The following is a 22791-nucleotide window of genomic DNA, read 5'->3' on the forward strand; positions in this document are numbered from 1 at the left end:
TTAAATAGCATATACTAATAAACCTGTGCAAACACAATTTCATGAGCAAAATATTTGCTCAGACGGTCCCTTCAAATACTCAGTATTATTAAAACGTTTGGTTATTGTCAACTATAATGACTCATATAATAGAGGAGCAGAGTAATTAGCCAAATATTTGTTGCTTTTCTTAGTTGTTATATCTTTGTATATTAAATATATCTTTGAATTTCTGGAGTCTTGGTTGAACCGGTAATTTGAAGATGTCCCCGTGTGCTTGAAATGTCATTTGTCTCCATTATCTCACATTTTGTGGCGCTGAATTAATTCATCATGAAATAATTGTTTGGCACAAAATACCCTTCAGGCATGAATACATTAATTTATTTATTTTACAATTTGTATCAACTACATACATGTTCTCATGTGACCCAGTTCATGGAGGCAACTTAAAACGTAACAGTTTAAAATAAGGCGCTCAAATAGAGCGAGGTGGATACCACAATACATAAAATACACAAAACTCATGTTTATCATTTGGGTCTTTCCACTGAAAGACGGGGGTTCCGGTCGTCTCACCGGTTCTGACCCTGCAGCTTCAGGATCTCAGCAACCAGCATCTGGGGGTCCATCAGGTGAGAAAACGAGTCCATGGCCTCGTCCACCAATTGGACGCTGAAGATAGCGAGGAGCTTCTTCCGGACGACCTCCCTCTCCTCGTCGCGGGGGCTCGTCCCCCGGGGAGGCTCCCAGCGAGAGCTGCGGACCCCCGGGGGGCGAGCCCCGGACGGATCGGACCAGTACTGCCGCTGCTGGTGGTGGTGCTGGTGGCCGTGGACTCCGCTACGCTGGAAGTCTGCCGGCTGGCTGTATGCGGACGTGTCGACCGAGTACGCGGCGTAGTGCGGCGGGTAGGGAGTCATGTCGCGCCCGGGGCTGTAATGCTGGTTGTGGTGCTGGAAAGCCGGCGCGGCCCCCCGAGAGCAAGGGCCGTGCGAGCAGCAGCCGCACGGAGGGCGGTACTGTTGTCTCGCACCGAGGGCGTGCTGGCAGCTCCCGTACATCGGTCCATACTGGTGGTCACACACACTCCAAGGGGCCTCCGTTGGCTGACTGTCGATTGAGCCCAGACCGGAGTCCAGCTGCTCCTGAGAGCCGCTCTGCCGCCCCGCGCCGTGGTCAGAAGACGGGTTTTGGGCGGCCTTCTCCTTTCTGGACGTGGCCCTCTTGCTGGACTGGTGAGCGGCCTTCAACTGTTCGTGTTTGTAGTCTTTCTTGAAGTTGCCGCTCTCGTGTCCCAGAGTCAGTTTCTTTGCCATGTCCTCCAGCAGCGAGAGGCTCTGTCCAGGCAACGGGCCGGAGCGCGCCGAGGATTGCGACGGGTGCTTGGCGTTCTCCCGAAGCTCGTCTGCAACCAGGCGGTTGGACTGCTTGGCTCTTTCGGGGTGGTGGAATTTACATTTGATCCCGTAAGTACATTTCTTTCCTGGAAAGAAGAACAAGAACTTACTACCTCCTCGTTTAACTCACATGAGTAATAATTTGTCATTCAAAAAAACAATTAAAGGCGCACCTAAGAACATTCACCACTTGACGTACTCAATTGCTTTTTAGTCATCTGATTTTCTTTTTCTTTTTCTTTGTATGAATTAAGTTGAATTGCATAACATATATCTTATCCTTCGACTGTACTGTGCATCTGACTGCACTATTTTTTTACTTTGTTGTATGATTTTTAACTGTTGGTTTCACGATATGTTTTGTATGTTTTTGTATGTATTGTATTTTGTCCTTTTTGTGGACCCCAGGAAGATTAGCAGTCGCTAAGGCGTCAGCTAATGGGGGTCCAATAAATAAACAAATAAACAAATAAACAAGACACAATATTTTAGCCCCCGCTGATCATTTTCATGCTAAACTAGGTGAAGCGACACTTTGAGCTACGTGCTAACGTTAGCCTGCTAGCATTAATGTTTAGCTTTTTTAGAACCATTTTTTAAATCGAATAATTAATGACGATACTAATTAAAAAGCCAAAACGTTGCTCTCATTAGCTGCTACAACAATACCCGTTTTCTTCATGTCAATAGAGTGCTGAAGGAATGAGTCTTAATACCTGAACATGAGTCAGCTTTTTTGCACTTTAGGTTCTCTTGGCTCAAAGTCACACAAGCTTCAGATATTACATTATATTCTATGATAAAAATACATCAGTATATCCCCTTCTCATGAATTCTGATGCTTAAAAAAGGTGGTTTCTCACAAGTGACTAAATGAGACTGCGGAACGTCATTAACCAACTTTATGAATCAATAAAATGTGTTTTAGTGTGAAGAATATCAAGCTGGATAAAACGTGTAGGTATCATTAACTTGTGTTGCTTATTCTCTGTGATAATCCAAAATCCAATGGAATAATCCCATTGGATTTTTGTTGAGGCAACCAGTGGGATGCTAACTAGCTGTCCCGTTAGCAACATGCTAATCTTAGCATGCTAACATCCTCACAAGCGTGTTGATGTTTGGTAACTATGTTTATAATGTTCACGTGTTACTTTAGCATGTTGATGTTTGGTAACTATGTTTATAATGTTCACGTGTTACTTTAGCGTGTTGATGTTTGGTAACTATGTTTATAATGTTCACGTGTTACTTTAGCGTGTTGATGTTTGGTAACTATGTTTATAATGTTCACGTGTTACTTTAGCGTGTTGATGTTTGGTAACTATAGTGTTTATAATGTTCACGTGTTACTTTAGCATGTTGATGTTTGGTAACTATGTTTCTAATGTTCGCGTGTTACTTTAGCGTGTTGATGTTTGGTAACTATGTTTATAATGTTCATGTGTTACTTTAGCATGTTGATGTTTGGTAACTATGTTTATAATGTTCACGTGTTACTTTAGCGTGTTGATGTTTGTTAACTATGTTTATATGTTCATGTGTTACTTTAGCGTGTTGATGTTTGGTAACTATGTTTCTAATGTTCACGTGTTACTTTAGCGTGTTGATGTTTGGTAACTATGTTTATAATGTTCATGTGTTACTTTAGCATGTTGATGTTTGGTAACTATGTTTCTAATGTTCACGTGTTACTTTAGCGTGTTGATGTTTGGTAACTATGTTTCTAATGTTCACGTGTTACTTTAGCGTGTTGATGTTTGGTAACTATGTTTCTAATGTTCACGTGTTACTTTAGCGTGTTGATGTTTGGTAACTATGTTTCTAATGTTCACGTGTTACTTTAGCGTGTTGATGTTTGGTAACTATGTTTCTAATGTTCACGTGTTACTTTAGCGTGTTGATGTTTGGTAACTATGTTTCTAATGTTCACGTGTTACTTTAGCGTGTTGATGTTTGGTAACTATGTTTATAATGTTCATGTGTTACTTTAGCGTGTTGATGTTTGGTAACTATGTTTATAATGTTCATGTGTTACTTTAGCATGTTGATGTTTGGTAACTATGTTTCTAATGTTCACGTGTTACTTTAGCATGTTGATGTTTGGTAACTATGTTTCTAATGTTCATGTGTTACTTTAGCGTGTTGATGTTTAGTAACTATGTTTCTAATGTTCACGTGTTACTTTAGCGTGTTGATGTTTGGTAACTATGTTTATAATGTTCATGTGTTACTTTAGGGTGTTGATGTTTGGTAACTATGTTTATAATGTTCATGTGTTACTTTAGCGTGTTGATGTTTGGTAACTATGTTTCTAATGTTCACGTGTTACTTTAGCGTGTTGATGTTTGGTAACTATGTTTCTAATGTTCACGTGTTACTTTAGCATGTTGATGTTTGGTAACGCAAGTTACGTATGTAACTATGGTTCTATGAATCCTGGATGACCGCCAGAGGCGGTGCTTAGCACTGGATTTCTTCCGTCTCGAGCATACGCAGGTCGAGTCTTAATGACAACAAAGTCACATGTGACCTCGGATGACCCGCCCACTGGGTATAAGTTCCGGTGTCATCCCGAGATCAGTCCTACGGAGTCTTCTCGCGAACTCACGAGATTCCGAGTGACCAAGAACTCTGGCGGTCATCCAGGATTCATAGAACCATAGTTACATACGTAACTTGCGTTCTATTTCATCCTTCCTGACCGCCAGAGGCGGTGCTTAGCACTGGATGACTTGTACCAACAGAGTCACGAGGAAAACCAGGGAGCCTACCGTGTATGGATCAGGCAGAGGACTCTGGACGAAGAACCACCCCCAGTGGGTGAGGGGTGGCAACGTTCACCCTGTAGAACCTGGTGAATGTGCTTGGTGACGCCCAGGAGGCTGCGGCACATATATCCTCCACTGGGACCCCTCTCAGGGTTGCCCATGATGTGGAAACACTCCTGGTAGAATGGCCCCTCGTGCCGCATGGCAGGGCACGGCCCCTCGCTCTGTATGCACAGGTAATGGCCTCCACAATCCAGTGGGATAGGCGCTGCTTTGAAAGGGCCAAACCCCTCCTCGGCCCGCCATAGCAGATGAAGAGCTGCTCCGATTGTCGTATGCCTGTGGTAGCTTCGACATAGGCTCTGAGGGCCCGTACTGGGCACAGGAGCTTTGACCGCTCCTCTCCCGATGGGGGGTCGAACTGTGCCAGCCGGACAGGCTGGTTGACATATGAGCGTGTCAGCACTTTAGGGAGAAACGCTGCGTTGGGCCATAATGTGACACCTGAGCCATCAGAGTTCCACCTGAGACAGGATTCACTCACAGATAGGGCGTGCAGCTCGCCTACCCTCTTTGCTGAAGTGATGGCAAGGAGAAAAACGGTCTTTGCCGACAGCCATTTTAGCTCTGACCCTGACATGGGTTCGAAAGGAGGCGAGCATAGTGTGTCCAGTACCATGGGTAGGTCCCATGGGGGAGCCCTGGGGGCGCTCGGAGGACGCAGTCGCCGAGCTCCCTTTAAGAAGAGGGAGACCAACCTATGGCTCCCCACCGTGCCCTTGTTAGTCCCGGCGTGCTGTGCTGAGATAGCAGCTACGTACACCTTCAGGGTAGAGGGAGACCGGCCCCTATCCAGGAGGGACTGTAGAAACTCTAATATAACCGGCACGGGGTACTGCACCGGGTCGGTGTTGCGGCCCACGCACCAATCAGAGAACAGCCTCCATCTACACTCGTACTGTAGACGGGTAGATGGTGCTCTGGCATGCCGAATAGTCCCCTTGACTAGGTCTGTGCAGCTGCTCAGCAGCAGGTCGGACCCTGCAGTGGCCAGGCCCATAGCTGCAGGCGGCTGGGGTTGGGGTGCCAGATCTGGCCTCCTAGCTGTGAAAGGAGATCCCTCCTGTCCGGGAGGCACCATGGCGTCCCGGAGCAGAGCCTGTGCAGTAGGGGGAACCAAGTCCTGGCTGGCCATCGCGGGGCCACCAGTAGGAGACTGTGGCCCTGTTGAAGTACCCTGAGAAGCGTTGGTAAGATCAGGGGAATTGGGGGGAAAGCATAAAGAAGGCCCCCTGGCCATGTGTGCGCCAGGGCATCTTGCCCCAGAGGGCTGGTCCTCTCCCTCAGGGAGAACCAGTGGGAGCAGTGGGTTGACGTCTCCGAGGCAAAAAGATCTACCCTCGCCCTGCCGAAGAGACCCCAGATGCTCTGCACCACTTCTGGGTGGAGCCGCCACTCCCCCGGTGGGGGTCTGTGGCGGGAGAGGGAATCTGCAATCTGGTTCTGTTTCCCTGGAATATACATCGCCCGAAGGCTGGTCAGGTGAGGGGCTGCCCAAGTCAGAAGGGCGCAAGCCACGTGTAGCAGCTTTGCCGACCTGGTGCCACCCTGATGGTTTATGTGGAAAACGGTCGGGGTGTTGTCCGACCGAGCAGTCGTGTTTCCCAGCCAGGAATGGCAGGAGCTGCTTGAGTGCTAGGTGCACAGCCCGTAGCTCCAGGACATTGATATGCTCGGTGTGGTCCTGAGCGGACCACTGCCCCTGAGCAGTCCTGTTCTGCCACACTGCGCCCCACCCTGAGAGGGAGGCGTCCGTTGTGACGACCTCCCGCCGGGACGGGACCATACCCATGGGGACACCCCCCGACAGGTACGCCCTCTCCCTCCATGGTGATAGGGCTCGAAGGCACTGCTGTGATACCTCCACTCTCCTGTGCCTGTGGCACGTGACCTCCAAATGGAGGCTGTTCAGCCATCTCTGTAGAGGCCGCAGTGACAGCAAACCCAAGGGAATGACAGCTGAGGCGGCTGTCAATTTGCCCAACAGGCGAAGGAAGAGAATGTAGGGCAACCGCCTGCCCCCTCGGAAGAGGGGCAGGTTGCGGAGGATGTCGTCGACACGCCGGCGTGACGGACGGGCTCTCATAGCGGCTGAGTCCAGAGCTACACCGATGAAGGTTATGCTCTGGGACGGGCGCAGAGAGCATTTCTGCATGTTCACCCTGAGGCCCAATAGGGCCACATGGGAGAGAAGGCGGGTGGTGTCTTGTGCAGCCTGAGTTTGGGATGGTGCACAGATCAGCCAATCGTCCAAATACGGCATTACCGTCATGCCCTGCAACTGCAGGGGGGGGAAAAGGCAGCCGCAACACATCTTGTGAACACACGTGGGGAAGGGAGAGTCCGAATGGAAGCACCCTGAACTGAAAACAACGGCCTTGAAAGGCGAAACGAAGGAACTGTCTGTGACGAGGCACAATGGGGACATGAAAATAGGCATCCTTCAAGTCGACCGACGTGAACCAGTCCCTCTGGAGATGGTACCAGGACGTCTGCCGTGCTGAGCATGTGGAATGGCAAGACCTTCAGGAACTTGTTGAGTCCCTCAGATCTAGGATTGGGCGGAGTCCGCCTCTTTCTTCCTTACGAGGAAGTAGGTTGAATAAAACCCCTGGGCTCTGACAGGGGTCTACCACTCGATTGCGCCTTGGCCAGGAGTTTGGCAAGTTCCTGGCTCAAGGCTAAGGCTTTGCCGGGTCGGCGATGGTAGTTATCCTGACCCGGCCGGAGGCTGGGGCAAGGCCGGAATTGGAGCTTGTAGCCCTGAGCTAGGTGGACACCACCCATGGGTCTGGGGCATGAGCTGCCCAGTAGCGGATCTGCTGCTGGAGAAAAACCCAACGGCCGCCGGAGACTTCATCTCCTGCCCCCTGCCTCTAGTGGCTGGGGGCGGCTGGTAATCCCAGGGTTTGAAACCGCCTGGGAGTCCGCCAGAAACCGCCACGTTGTGAGTGGGTTGGCCTCCCAGCGGGTGCTGAGGCCTGCGCTGACTATTAAGGCGAGCGGGGCTGCAAATGGTCTCTGGGGCGTGGGGCCCCTGGATGCCCGTCGGGTGGGGGCATGGCACGGCGAAGATCAGCGAACTGCTGCCTGGCCTGACTGGCTTGCACAGTTCGCTGGGCGCCTGAGCTGGAGCGCCGATCCGAACATCTCCCGGGCTCGACTGGGACAGCGAGGGTCCTTCTACAGGTCTCCGATAGGTGTGACTGTGATAGCCAAACCTGGGCGGGTCTGTACCAGGGTGGACATCAGGCGCCCGAGCTCCCGACATGAGGCCAAACGCCTGCAGTGACGCATCACTGAGGCTGATAGAGGAGGCGCGGGAGTATCCTGCTGTAGAGACTCCGAGAGGGCAAGCATGAGATGGGAGAGAGTTACGTCGGCCCATGCGGGCTGCCGTATTGTAGGCCTGGGAAAGCAGTTCGTCCGTGGCCCGACACTGGGGCCGAGGGCACCTGGCCTCGGTCTTAGAGTCTCCTCTGGGAAACTATGAGGGATGCAATAGTTGGCTCAATGGCTGGCATGCGCTCAAGACCATACTTGGCGGGTCCTGCATGGACGCCAGGGTTCGTCCTCGGTCGAAGGCCGGGAATGAGCACGGGTGTCTCTCCAGCATGCGTAACTCCTTAGGTAATCTTCGGAGGGAGGGACAGAGAAGGTGGCGGGACGGAAGTGCGCCTGAAGAACGCACTAACCTGTGGGGTTTTGGGCTGCTGTATATCCAGCTGAAGGCGTGCCAGGGCCATGCGCATGACAGACCCGATGGAGCCCTCCTCTCCCCCCTCCGACCGACTCTGGACTGAGAGGTGGGAACCCGCTCTGGAAGCCTGGGTGTCTTGCCCGTCGCTGTACTCTGTGAAGAGGTTGGCGGATGCCGTCACCGAGATAACGTCCTCATCCGAGAACTGCTCGGCCGCGGGTGGATCTGATACTTCAGTTTCCACCGCACTCGGGTGGAGGGCCCGGAGAAGGGACTTCATCTGCGCCAGCTCCGCCGCCATCAGCTCTACGCTAGAGACTAGCGTGGCGGTCTTAGCCCTCTTGGGGGAAGCGCCCGCAGAGACCGAAAGCCGGCGCTTGCAATGGTTCGGTTGGGATGGGCCTGGCTGGCCTGACGGAGAGAGGTCAAGCCTGCCGCTCAGGTGTTCCAATTCTGCCAGTCTTGCGGCCCTTACTGCGTATGGCATAATGCCGCAGTTCATGCACGCATTCTCTGAGAGGCCCTCCCTCAGGTGCTCGAGGCCAAGGCAAGAGGGGCAAAGGTCATGGCCATCCTCGAGCTGGAGAGGGGTCATGCAGGTACTACAGTCAGCAGGGCCAAATTTAGCCATGGCTCTGGAGGGACCCTGTCTTCCGCTACTGTGGCCCGGGTCCCGCTGAACGGGTTAAAGACAGTCCGTCTAGTGAGGGTAGGGCGCGGACGCTGGCCTCACCAGCACGGTCGCTATAGCGGCCGGGGGTCACAACAGTAGTACTCCGCTACTGTGGCCCAGGTCCTGTAGGACAGGACGGAGACAGCCCGTCTCGTGAGGGTAGAGCGCGGACGCTGGCCTCGCTAGTACGGTAGCTGTAGCTGTAGCAGCTAGGGTCGCAGCAGTAGCACTCCGCTACTGTGGCCCGGGTCCTGTAGGACAGGACGGAGACAGCCCGTCTAGTGAGGGTCGAGCGCGAACGCTGGCCTCACCAGTACGGTAGCTGTAGTAGCTAAGGTCGCAGCAGTAGCACTCCGCTACTGTGGCCCAGGTCCTGTGGAGCAGGACGGAGACAGCCCGTCTAGTGAAGTGAGGGTGTCCCAAAAACACCGCTGTCCTCACTAGCACGGTAGCTGTAGCAGCTAGGGTCGCAGCAGTAGCACTCAGCTACTGTGGCCCAGGTCCTGTGGAGCAGGACGGAGACAGCCCGTCTAGCGAGGGTAGAGCGCGGACGCTGGCCTCACCAGCGGTAGCTGTGGCTGCTGGGGGTCGCAACAGTAGCACTCCGCTACTGTGACCCGGGTCCTGTAGGACCGGAGCAGCTGTTGGGATTAGCGTGGCTTCCGTTAGCCCGAGTTGCCTACTTAGGCACCCTGCTAACTCTGCCCGGGTCCTGGTGAGGTAGACCTGCCCGCCAGCGATAGTCCGTGAAACGCTCGCCACAGAGAGCTTGTCGCAGCTCTGGGCGGATCGCAACTCCGACCGTTGGTCGCAGGCTTCACGCGACGAGCTTTAGACAAACCTCTGTATAACTTCAGCTTTCAGCTGATGCTAGTTTAGATTCCGTTAGCCTGCGTTGCGCTAGAAGATGAAAAAGGACTGATCTCGAATGACACCGAACTTATACCCAGTGGGCGGGTCATCCGAGGTCACATGTGTGTTGCATTAACGCTCTCATTGGTCAGGAAGGATGAAATAGAACTATGTTTCTAATGTTCACGTGTTACTTTAGCGTGTTGATGTTTGGTAACTATGTTTCTAATGTTCACGTGTTACTTTAGCGTGTTGATGTTTGGTAACTATGTTTATAATGTTCACGTGTTACTTTAGCGTGTTGATGTTTGGTAACTATGTTTATAATGTTCACGTGTTACTTTAGCGTGTTGATGTTTGGTAACTATGTTCATAATGTTCACGTGTTACTTTAGCGTGTTGATGTTTGGTAACTATGTTTATAATGTTCACGTGTTACTTTAGCGTGTTGATGTTTGGTAACTATGTTTATAATGTTCACGTGTTACTTTAGCGTGTTGATGTTTAGTAACTATGTTTATAATGTTCACGTGTTACTTTAGCGTGTTGATGTTTGGTAACTATGTTTCTAATGTTCACGTGTTACTTTAGCGTGTTGATGTTTGGTAACTATGTTTATAATGTTCATGTGTTACTTTAGCATGTTGATGTTTGGTAACTATGTTTATAATGTTCACGTGTTACTTTAGCGTGTTGATGTTTGGTAACTATGTTTATAATGTTCATGTGTTACTTTAGCGTGTTGATGTTTGGTAACTATGTTTATAATGTTCACGTGTTACTTTAGCGTGTTGATGTTTGGTAACTATGTTTATAATGTTCACGTGTTACTTTAGCGTGTTGATGTTTGGTAACTATGTTTATAATGTTCATGTGTTACTTTAGCGTGTTGATGTTTGGTAACTATGTTTATAATGTTCACGTGTTACTTTAGCGTGTTGATGTTTGGTAACTATGTTTCTAATGTTCACGTGTTACTTTAGCGTGTTGATGTTTGGTAACTATGTTTCTAATGTTCACGTGTTACTTTAGCGTGTTGATGTTTGGTAACTATGTTTCTAATGTTCACGTGTTACTTTAGCATGTTGATGTTTGGTAACTATGTTTCTAATGTTCATGTGTTACTTTAGCGTGTTGATGTTTGATAACTATGTTTCTAATGTTCACGTGTTACTTTAGCGTGTTGATGTTTGGTAACTATGTTTCTAATGTTCATGTGTTACTTTAGCATGTTGATGTTTGGTAACTATGTTTCTAATGTTCATGTGTTACTTTAGCGTGTTGATGTTTGGTAACTATGTTTCTAATGTTCACGTGTTACTTTAGCGTGTTGATGTTTGGTAACTATGTTTATAATGTTCATGTGTTACTTTAGCGTGTTGATGTTTGGTAACTATGTTTATAATGTTCATGTGTTACTTTAGCGTGTTGATGTTTGGTAACTATGTTTCTAATGTTCACGTGTTACTTTAGCATGTTGATGTTTGGTAACTATGTTTCTAATGTTCACGTGTTACTTTAGCGTGTTGATGTTTGGTAACTATGTTTCTAATGTTCACGTGTTACTTTAGCGTGTTGATGTTTGGTAACTATGTTCATAATGTTCACGTGTTACTTTAGCGTGTTGATGTTTGGTAACTATGTTTATAATGTTCACGTGTTACTTTAGCGTGTTGATGTTTGGTAACTATGTTTATAATGTTCACGTGTTACTTTAGCGTGTTGATGTTTAGTAACTATGTTTATAATGTTCACGTGTTACTTTAGTGTGTTGATGTTTGGTAACTATGTTTCTAATGTTCACGTGTTACTTTAGCGTGTTGATGTTTGGTAACTATGTTTATAATGTTCATGTGTTACTTTAGCGTGTTGATGTTTGGTAACTATGTTTATAATGTTCATGTGTTACTTTAGCGTGTTGATGTTTGGTAACTATGTTTCTAATGTTCACGTGTTACTTTAGCATGTTGATGTTTGGTAACTATGTTTCTAATGTTCATGTGTTACTTTAGCGTGTTGATGTTTGGTAACTATGTTTATAATGTTCACGTGTTACTTTAGCGTGTTGATGTTTGGTAACTATGTTTCTAATGTTCACGTGTTACTTTAGCGTGTTGATGTTTGGTAACTATGTTTATAATGTTCATGTGTTACTTTAGCGTGTTGATGTTTGGTAACTATAATGTTTATAATGTTCATGTGTTACTTTAGCATGTTTATGTTTGGTAACTATGTTTCTAATGTTCACGTGTTACTTTAGCATGTTGATGTTTGGTAACTATGTTTCTAATGTTCACGTGTTACTTTAGCGTGTTGATGTTTGGTAACTATGTTTCTAATGTTCACGTGTTACTTTAGCGTGTTGATGTTTGGTAACTATGTTTATAATGTTCACGTGTTACTTTAGCGTGTTGATGTTTGGTAACTATGTTTATAATGTTCACGTGTTACTTTAGCGTGTTGATGTTTGGTAACTATGTTTATAATGTTCACGTGTTACTTTAGCGTGTTGATGTTTGGTAACTATGTTTATAATGTTCACGTGTTACTTTAGCGTGTTGATGTTTGGTAACTATGTTTATAATGTTCATGTGTTACTTTAGCGTGTTGATGTTTGGTAACTATGTTTATAATGTTCATGTGTTACTTTAGCGTGTTGATGTTTGGTAACTATGTTTCTAATGTTCACGTGTTACTTTAGCATGTTGATGTTTGGTAACTATGTTTCTAATGTTCATGTGTTACTTTAGCGTGTTGATGTTTGATAACTATGTTTCTAATGTTCACGTGTTACTTTAGCGTGTTGATGTTTGGTAACTATGTTTATAATGTTCATGTGTTACTTTAGCGTGTTGATGTTTGGTAACTATGTTTATAATGTTCACGTGTTACTTTAGCGTGTTGATGTTTGGTAACTATGTTTCTAATGTTCACGTGTTACTTTAGCGTGTTGATGTTTGGTAACTATGTTTCTAATGTTCATGTGTTACTTTAGCATGTTGATGTTTGGTAACTATGTTTCTAATGTTCACGTGTTACTTTAGCGTGTTGATGTTTGGTAACTATGTTTATAATGTTCATGTGTTACTTTAGCGTGTTGATGTTTGGTAACTATAATGTTTATAATGTTCATGTGTTACTTTAGCATGTTTATGTTTGGTAACTATGTTTCTAATGTTCACGTGTTACTTTAGCGTGTTGATGTTTGGTAACTATGTTTATATGTTCATGTGTTACTTTAGCGTGTTGATGTTTGGTAACTATGTTTATAATGTTCACGTGTTACTTTAGCGTGTTGATGTTTGGTAACTATGTTTATAATGTTCACGTGTTACTTTAGCGTGTTGATGTTTGGTAACTATGTTTATAATGTTCACGTGTTACTTTAGCGTGTTGATGTTTGGTAACTATGTTTCTAATGTTCACGTGTTACTTTAGCGTGTTGATGTTTGGTAACTATGTTTATAATGTTCACGTGTTACTTTAGCGTGTTGATGTTTGGTAACTATGTTTCTAATGTTCACGTGTTACTTTAGCGTGTTGATGTTTGGTAACTATGTTTATAATGTTCACGTGTTACTTTAGCGTGTTGATGTTTGGTAACTATGTTTATAATGTTCATGTGTTACTTTAGCGTGTTGATGTTTGGTAACTATGTTTATAATGTTCACGTGTTACTTTAGCGTGTTGATGTTTGGTAACTATGTTTATAATGTTCACGTGTTACTTTAGCGTGTTGATGTTTGGTAACTATGTTTATAATGTTCATGTGTTACTTTAGCGTGTTGATGTTTGGTAACTATGTTTATAATGTTCACGTGTTACTTTAGCGTGTTTATGTTTGGTAACTATGTTTATAATGTTCACGTGTTACTTTAGCGTGTTGATGTTTGGTAACTATGTTTATAATGTTCATGTGTTACTTTAGCGTGTTTATGTTTGGTAACTATGTTTATAATGTTCACGTGTTACTTTAGCGTGTTGATGTTTGGTAACTATGTTTATAATGTTCACGTGTTACTTTAGCGTGTTTATGTTTGGTAACTATGTTTATAATGTTCATGTGTTACTTTAGCATGTTTATGTTTGGTAACTATAATGTTTATAATGTTCACGTGTTACTTTAGCATGTTGATGTTTGGTAACTATAATGTTTATAATGTTCATGTGTTACTTTAGCGTGTTGATGTTTGGTAACTATAATGTTTATAATGTTCACGTGTTACTTTAGCATGTTGATGTTTGGTAACTATGTTTATAATGTTCACGTGTTACTTTAGCGTGTTGATGTTTGGTAACTATAATGTTTATAATGTTCACGTGTTACTTTAGCGTGTTGATGTTTGGTAACTATGTTTATAATGTTCACGTGTTACTTTAGCGTGTTGGCATATGTGTAACATACTATAGCTAAAAGTCAGACAGCGTTTCCTTCACAAACAACGACGCCATGCGCTAACAGTAACGTGTTAAACATGTTCTCTCACCGTAAGGACACGGCTGTTTCTTCGCAGTCTTTGGAAACCTTCGCAGGAAGTTCTCCAGGGTGGGCCCGTAGCGGCCCAGAGGGTCATCGGGAGGCATAAACCTGCGTTATAAGTTCAAACATTAGCCGAAAAGTAACTTCACACACACACACACACACACACAGCCTCTGTATCAGAAGGCATAACTCACTTGTTATTGACGAAAGAGTACATGAGCAGCCTCTCCTCGATGAATCGTTTCCACTCCGGCTTCTCTCCCTGCAGGTCCCGGTACATGTCGTTGGACACGATGATGCCGTCGGACTCGTAGCCCAGCTTGACGATGAAGCAGTCGTCGTTGCAGACGACCCGTTTTCCCGCGACGCGTCTCGACGGCGTGAACACGAGGATCTTCCTCCTCTCCAGGTCTCGCAGAATGTGCTGATCTGTGGAATGGAAACATCCCCTTTTAAGTTGATTTCATACGAGTCAGCATATTTTCACATCCATCCGCAACGGAGCGGCGCTATCATTCATTTGAAGTCGATTTCTGTCCAATATTCACTCTCTTTTTGCTTCGATTTTGGTCTCAACCGACTCCTTATGGAAATATCTGTATCTTAAGCTGCTAAACGCTGCACTTTGTTTTGTAATTTGCTGCTGAGCAGGTCGTTTACTGTGGGTTTAACTGAAAATGAGAGCTGCAGATTCAGGTGATCAAATGATAGATTATAGCCACTTAAATCATCACACGTCACTCCTCAATCTGAATAATCTTTTTTCCAGGAAGTCACTGTTGCATATTAATTTGGGTTCTTTCCCAGCGAGCAGATTTCACCTGGTTAAAGATGAACAAAAAGGCCCTAAAAGCGCATCCTGCGATAAAACAATAAATCAGAGCCATCAGTTTGAGTGCATTTAGATTACAGATACAGCTCATGTACGTATAGCATTGAGGAAGAGAAAACACAAACTCAGAAACAGAGCTCACTCTGTTGCATCAGAGCTCTCTCACTTTATGAAAAGTCTAAAACCATTTAAAATGTGTCTGCGGCTAACAATTAATTTCAATTTAGACTTTTCCTGCACTTATTAGATTTTCCCTGATACAAACATATGAGAAACGGCCTAAAACACAAATCTACTGCAGTGATATAAAACAGAAGATGGAAACATAATCTCTTGAATGATCAAACATTTACACTTCACCCCTATTTTTTTTTAAACACACTGCAACCTACTTTTTAAAACCATGATGAAGGAGCATAACGATACAGTGGGATGCCACCGCGATGCAGAACTGAGCCAGGGGTGTAAACGTGGAGCGAGACGATGGCCCCTCCCCCAAGTCCTAACCCTGCCTACTTTCGGCGCCCTTGCTCGAACCAAACCCATCTTCGATCCTAACTTTCGTTTTCTTCTCATTTCCGCAGCTGTCATGTTTCGTAACTGCATTTGACGGAGTAAACAAAGTACTCGAATACGCCTCTGCGGTCATTCCCGCTGCACTAGGCGTCTCCAGGGCAACACCGACGACTCGACGGGAGAACAATGCTCCGGGCTCGTCACGCTCGATGCCCTCATTACCGGCCGCGCACGCCGCGTGAGCTGCACGCTGCGAATGAGGAAGTAGAAAAAGGTGCTGGGTGAATTCCCGTCTTCCTACCTGTGATGGGAACATCTGGCCGGGGCTGCTCCTTCCTCCACGAGGGAACGAACACGGTGATTTCGGCGTGGCCTCTGTCCACGAAGAAGTTCACCGCCAGCTGGATTCCCAGGCAGGAGAACACTTCCTTGTTCCCGTGGCTGAATGGGTCAACACAAACCACAGAGGAAACGTGTAAGTTTCACCGAGCCGGTTCAGAACAAAGCCCGGGGAGCCCTTCATGGCCTCCCTCTTCGATCCACCATGGCTCTACACGTCCATCATGCATCCATCCATTTTCATCCACGTATCCGGGGTCGCGTCGCGGGCAGACCCAGGCTTCTCTCTCACCCGCAACATTTCCCAGCTCATTCTGGGGGATCCCGAGGCGTTCCCAGGCCAGCTGGGGGATATAATCCCTCCAGCGTGTCCGGGTCTCCCCCGGGGTCTCCTCCTAGTTGAAGGAACCCCGGAACACCTCTAAGAGGAGGGGCCCAGGAGGCCTCCGATGTAGATGTCCGAACCACCTGAGCCGACTCCTTTCGTAATGTGAGGATCACAATAGAACAAACCGACGTGGTCGAGCTTGATGACGTGGCCATGGATAATGCCCCCGCTAAAGAACAATGGTTTTCATTGTTGATCATCCCATTAACTGATTGGCCTATAACATGTGAGGAGATGTGGGAACATGTCTATAGCACGCTCTCAAAGCCCAACACGATGTCTTCCAAGAGCTTGAATTAAAGATATTTCATTTATTTTAGAGACATTAAGGTTTTTTCAGTGTGTTTATATTTTCATGATCTTCACAATGCCGTTAACCCGTTTGTATTTTAGCCTTTCAGTTACTATACCGTATTCATAGTTTGTATTTGAGTCTCACTTTGTTGACTAAAGTCTGTCTCATCTTTGTGACTTGTGATCCAGTTTGGCATTTTAGGAAACACACATACTTGTTTTGTTGAACCTTTGACTCCCAAAATTAGCTTAGCTTAGCACAAAGACTGGCTGCGACAGAAACAGCCTCTCAACTTCACTAATTTGCGGATTTTGTCTTCAAATTTCTACAAAATCCACAGGTTGTTGTTCCACGGCGCCGCGAGGGGAGCGGTGACTCGCTCTGAGGTCTCTGTCCCGGTGAGGTGGCTCACGGAGACGCTGATAAGCGTGTTGCATAACATGTTGCACAGCTTCAAAGAGTGATGGTGCTCTCTCAGTTCATGGTTTTTGGTGTTTTTTTTTAGCCTGAAGAAATAAAATGAGGTCAAACTGTCCAATATTTCACAATAAAAGCAAAATAATGAGACGGATCATTTGTTTTTCGACCCATTAGGTTAAAAAACAAAAGCCCACAAACTATTAATTCTGGTATTTGTGGTGGTTTGGCAACATTTTCACTATCATCTATTTCTGGGGAATAGTTCTCTATTATATACAAGTATAAATATTACAGTATATATCCAGAGAAAGATAGATAGATATATATATATGTATATGATAGATAGATATATGATTGCTATATATATATAGATATATGATAGAAAGATAGATAGATATATGATAGAAAGATATATGATAGATAGATGGATATATGATAGATAGATATATGATAGATAGATATATGATAGAAAGATATATGATTTGAAAGATATATGATAGATATAGATAGATAGATATATGATAGAAAGATATACAGTGCATCCGGAAAGTATTCACAGCGCTTCACTTTTTCCACATTTTGTTATGTTACAGCCTTATTCCAAAATGGATTAAATTCATTATTTTCCTCAACATTCTACACATAACAACCCATAATGACAAAGTGAAAACTGTTTTTTGCAAATTTTTGCACATTTACTAAAAATAAAGAACGAAAACATAACATGTACATAAGTATTCACAGCCTTTGCCATGACACTCAACATGTAGCTCAGGTCCTGTTTCCACTGATCATCCTTGAGATGTTTGATTGGAGTCCACCTGTGCTAAATCCAGTTGATTGGACATGATTGAGAAAGGCACACACCTGTCTATATAAGGTATCACAGTTGACAGTGCATATCAGAGCATAAACCAAGCCATGAAGTTCAAGGAATTATCTATAGATCTCTGAGACAGAATTGTATCGAGGCACAGATCTGGCGAAGGGTACAGAAAGATTTCTGCAGCATTGAAAGTCCCAATGAGCACAGTGGCCTCCATCATCCGGACATGGAAGAAGTTTGGAACCACCAGGACTCTTCCTAGAGTTGGCCGCCCAGCCAGACTGAGCGATCGGGGGAGAAGGGCCTTCGTCAGGGAGGTGACCAGGAACCCGATGGTCACTCTGACAGAGCTCCAGCGTTGTTCTATGAAGAGAGGAGAACCTTCCAGAAGGACAACCATCTCTGCAGCACTCCACAAATCAGGCCTGTTTGGTAGAGTGGCCAGACGGAAGCCACTCCTCAGTAAAAAGCACATGACAGCCCGCCTAGAGTTTGCAAAAAAGCACCTGAAGGACTCTCAGACCATGAGAAACAAAATTATCTGGTCTGATGAAACAAAGATTTAACTCTTTGGCCTGAATGCCAAGCGTCATGTCTGGAGGAAACCAGGCACTGCTCATCACCTGGCCAATCCCATCCCTACAGTGAAGCATGGTGGTGGCAGCATCATGCTGTGGGGATGTTTTTCAGCGGGAGGAACTGGGAGACGAGTCAGGACTGAGGGAAAGATTAATGCAGCAATGTACAGAGACATCCTGGATGAAAACATGCTCCAAAGCGCTCTGGACCTCAGACTGGGGCGACGGTTCATCTTCCAACAGGACAACGACCCGAAGCACACAGCCAAGATAACAAAGGAGTGGCTTCGGGACGACTCTGTGAATGTCCTGGAGTGGCCCAGCCAGAGCCCTGACTTGAACCCCATTGAACATCTCTGGAGAGATCTGAAAATGGCTGTGCACCGACGCTCCCCATCCAACCTGATGGAACTTGAGAGGTTCTGCAAAGAATAATGGGAGAAACTGCCCAGAAATAGGTGTGCCACGCTTGTGGAATCAGACCCAAGAAGACTTGAGGCTGTAATTGCTGCCAACGGTGCTTCAACAAAGTATTGAGCAAAGGCTACTTATGTACATGTTATGTTTTCGTTCTTTATTTTTAATAAATGTGCAAAAATTTGCAAAAAACAGTTTTCACTTTGTCATTATGGGTTGTTGTGTGTAGAATGTTGAGGAAAATAATGTATTTAATCCATTTTGGAATAAGGCTGTAACATAACAAAATGTGGAAAAAGTGAAGCGCTGTGAATACTTTCCGGATGCACTGTACATGATAGATATGAAAGAGAAAGACTGACAGACAGACATATTTGCATACATATTACTTTAGCTCCGTTCTCAAAACTCTGTTTTTGGACGTGTCAAAGACGAGATGGATGAGAGGAACAAGGAAAGCTGTGAGGGGTGCTCGGCTGTGAAATGCCATCCAGCCGGTTCCTGTTGACGTGACGTCTCGAGATTAAAGCAGCGCTGGTCTTTGAGTTAATATGAACGTACTTAAATACGCTCAGATTTGCATACTGGAGCAGCCGACAGCGTGCCTGAACGGGCGTGCCCAACCGGGGTAAGAAAAATAAAGTGTGTAACTGTGTGTGTGTGTGTGTGTGTTTCACCTATTTCTCTGTTCCTCACACTGTGTGTGCATGTCTCGGTAAGAGAAGCTTAATCAGGGGGAAAAGGCGGCGTGAACGAGTCCGATACCCACAGTTCCTTCTCCTCTTTCAAACTTATGACACAATGCAATAAAAGTGGGAGGGGCCAGGGCGTGCATTCTACCGCAGAGGACAGCAAGCGTAGCAGTGTGTGTTAAGCTGCTGCTTTGTCTCTCCGTATGAAGTACCAGCCACTTAAGTACACCTCAGGTAAATAGAGATGTACGAGCTGTCACTCGACGTAGCGGCATCGTTGCATCTGTGGTTTTGAGATGACGTTCATGTCCTTCCCCCGGGAGCGTAACGCTGCCTGACGACTGGTGAGGCTCTCACCAAGGCCTCGGGGGTGAAAGAGACTTTTACTCTCAGTGTGTGCTCACCAGAAAATAAAAAAGTTTAATTAATAGTGGTGTGTGGGGCAGATTATGATAGTAAATTTAGGAGTAAAAACAGAAGGGCTCTACTCAGAATATCATCAAATCATCCAACAGTGATTTCCTCAATCTTGATTGGATAATTCGTCTATAAACCAAAGAAATAAAATACATATATGTACATATCACAGGGCTGAGGGGAAATGAACAGTCTAAAACCCAGGTGTATTTATATTAGAGCTGCAACTAATCATTTAAACTGAGGATTCGTTTCGCCTTCAAAATATAATGCATGATGCCAAACCAAAAACACTCAAAGGGACATACAGATTACGGTCGTGTGCCACAGGATAAATGTTCACATTTCAGAGGCTGAAATTCTTGCAGACGTAGCTAAGCAGCGATTGTCCTGTTTCTGAAGCTAGAGATCCGTTCCTCACCTCATGGCCACGTTGCTCCCGTCGATCACAACGGGTCTCAGCGCGTCCTCGTCCACGCCGCCCTCCTCTCTGCCCGGAGGGGACCACACGGTGAGGGGCAGCTGCATGGTGGGGCCCACGGCCTGGAGCTCCCCTCCGGTCACCAGCACCGACATCGTGGTCACGGGGGGCCCCTGCTCGGGCCCCCGGCCGGCCTCCCGGCTGGCCCCGATCCTCACCAGCTCCCCGAGGAGCTTGTCCGTGTCCGTGTTGGGGCCAAACATGTGCTGCACGGCCAGAACCTGAGCCGTGGAGTACCCGAGCTTGTGGAACAGGTCCAGCTGGGCCTCCGGGTGCTGCGGGCCCGGGGAGGGGTCGGGCTCCCTGGGAAACATTCTCTCACAGGGGGGACGGGAGCAGTTTGGAGCCACGAGGGCTGGAGGGGAGATCCATGCAGAGGCGTCGGAGTCCGGGAGGTTCAGGCGGGCGGCGTTGGGTATTTTAATCCACGGGTGAACAGATGTGAAGAACGCAACATCAGCATTCATCTCCTCAGTTTCCAGCGCCTGAGGACAAAGACATTATAAAAGGTACATTTACCTGTATAGGTGAGTATTTCCATTTCATCATACTTTATGCTTCTACTCTGTTCTAGAAGACGGTGTGGTACTTTTTACTCCACTACTTGTGTTTAAATAGGATACATGGCAGATTCAGATTAATACAGAATATAAAATATACAAAGACAGTTTAATATATTATTATGGATTAAGCCACACAGCGGTATATAAAGGTGGTTAAACCTCAAATTTAAAGTGATGACCCCATTAATGCACGACATATTATAATGAGTAATTATACTATATATTTTATAGAATAATAATAATATATATTCATTATTATTATGCAAAGGAAAAACAATTAGTGGTTGATTGATAATTAATTTTAATAATCGGTTGTTTGGTGCCAAACTTTCTTTTGATTGTTCGTAAATACAATAATAAATACAACTTGTAAATTCGTAAAGACAATAATACGATAATTTGATAGTTCGTAAATACAGCTTGATTAATAATTAAGTTAATTTAAATAATCATTAGTTGCATAATTTTCTCTATTTTAGACTTGTTTCTCTCAAACCGACTTTGCGACTTTGCAGTTTTATGTGTAACTTGTTTTCTTCTTTATATTAGTAACTTTTTTTGACAGATTATTACTTATTTTCAGGGCTGCAACTAAGGATAATTTTTCTTATTAATCTGCATATTATTTTGTGGATTCATTGAGGCATTGTAATGTCCAACCAGCAGTGCCAACCCGAGAAAGAAAACACTTTAAAGATTTATGTGAACATCTGAGTGACGAATAACTCCTTTATTATCAAAGTATTATCTAAATATTATCACGGTATTATCAAAGTATTATCGAAGTATAATCTAGGTATTATCTAAGTATTATCAAAGTATAATCAAAGTATTATCAAAGTATAATCAAGCTATTATCTAAGTATTATCAAAGTATAATCTATTATCTAAGTATATGAGTTCTGACCACTTTATCTTTCCTTCAGCATCCCAACTGACCAAATGGTTAATTTGATAAGAGGTCAACTGAGAGGGGAAATAAAGCTTTTTATGACATCATCTCACTATGGAAATAATAAGCTGTGAAACTCACAGAGGGAAAGTTTGAGGTACTCTTACTTCCATGTTCTCCTTTTAACTTCCGTTAATACTTTACAAATTCAGATTAATAACACACAATGTGAGAAAGGGGAATTCACCAGAGGTTCAGATGAGAGGCCACATGGATGAATTCAAGCTATACCCGGCATATTACGGTGCACTTTATAATCTAATTGTATAATAAACATGATTATTAAATAACGTGTGATGAGTGAGAACGCGTTACCTGTCCGTGGAGAGGTGTCCCAGCTGGGAGACTTCTCACAACACAAACTGCTGCTGCTCGCGCCCCGTAAAAGTTTCATAAAGTCTCCGCTTCAGTTCCAGATTCACCGATAATAACTCACCTTTAAAGCCTCACGCGAGCCGCACGTCCACCGCGTCCTTCCGCCGACGTCTCCGGGAGAAGAGTCCCGTCTCCCTTCAACCAGGAAGTGGTTTGGAGTTATCCTCTCATTGACATCAGCGCGGAGGGACACGTGACCGCCACCGGGTCCACGCGCGGATGTGGACCATGAAGAGCAGGTCCGGGCCTGTGAACGCAATGGTATGAGGGACAGCATTCAATGACATATCAATGTCACGCATAAATAAATAAAGAGAAACGCGTGGACGCATAAATCCAGACATAAATAAATGAAGGAATATGTGTGGACACATAAATACAGACATAAATAAATGAAGGAATACGTGTGGACACATAAATGCAGACATAAATACAGACATACATAAATGAAGGAATATGTGTGGACACATGAATACAGACATAAATAAATGAAGGAATATGTGTGCACACATAAATACAGACATAAATAAATGAAGGAATATGTGTGGACACATAAATACAGACATAAATAAATGATGTAATATGTGTGCACACATAAATACAGACATAAATAAATGAAGGAATACGTGTGGACACATAAATACAAACATAAATAAATGAAGGAATACGTGTGGACACATGAATACAGACATAAATACATGAAGGAATATGTGTGCACACATAAATACAGACATAAATAAATGAAGGAATACGTGTGGACACATAAATGCAGACATAAATAA

The 22791-nt window shown here is 45.0% G+C and overlaps 1 protein-coding gene across 2 annotated transcripts; it reads right to left on the reverse strand.

Annotated features, from left to right (window-relative positions):
- Positions 1-336: 336 nt before the first annotated feature.
- Positions 337-22143, reverse strand: zc3h12ab (zinc finger CCCH-type containing 12Ab). 2 transcript variants are annotated; one of them, XM_056414422.1, is made up of 6 exons: positions 22071-22143; positions 20060-20604; positions 15568-15707; positions 14113-14347; positions 13923-14023; positions 337-1465 (listed from the first exon to the last, which is right to left on the reverse strand). In XM_056414422.1, exons 2-6 carry the CDS (start codon positions 20584-20586, stop codon positions 555-557), a joined length of 1914 nt encoding a protein of 637 aa, XP_056270397.1. In that variant the 5' UTR covers positions 20587-20604; positions 22071-22143; the 3' UTR covers positions 337-554. The 2 variants fall into 2 exon arrangements, with proteins under 2 accessions (XP_056270397.1, XP_056270405.1); XM_056414430.1 differs by lacking the exon at positions 22071-22143 and adding an exon at positions 21950-22032.
- Between the last annotated feature and the right edge of the window lie 648 nt (positions 22144-22791).

This window comes from Pseudoliparis swirei, chromosome 1, assembly GCF_029220125.1.
Source record: "Pseudoliparis swirei isolate HS2019 ecotype Mariana Trench chromosome 1, NWPU_hadal_v1, whole genome shotgun sequence".
Classification (NCBI taxonomy): Eukaryota; Metazoa; Chordata; class Actinopteri; order Perciformes; family Liparidae; genus Pseudoliparis; species Pseudoliparis swirei.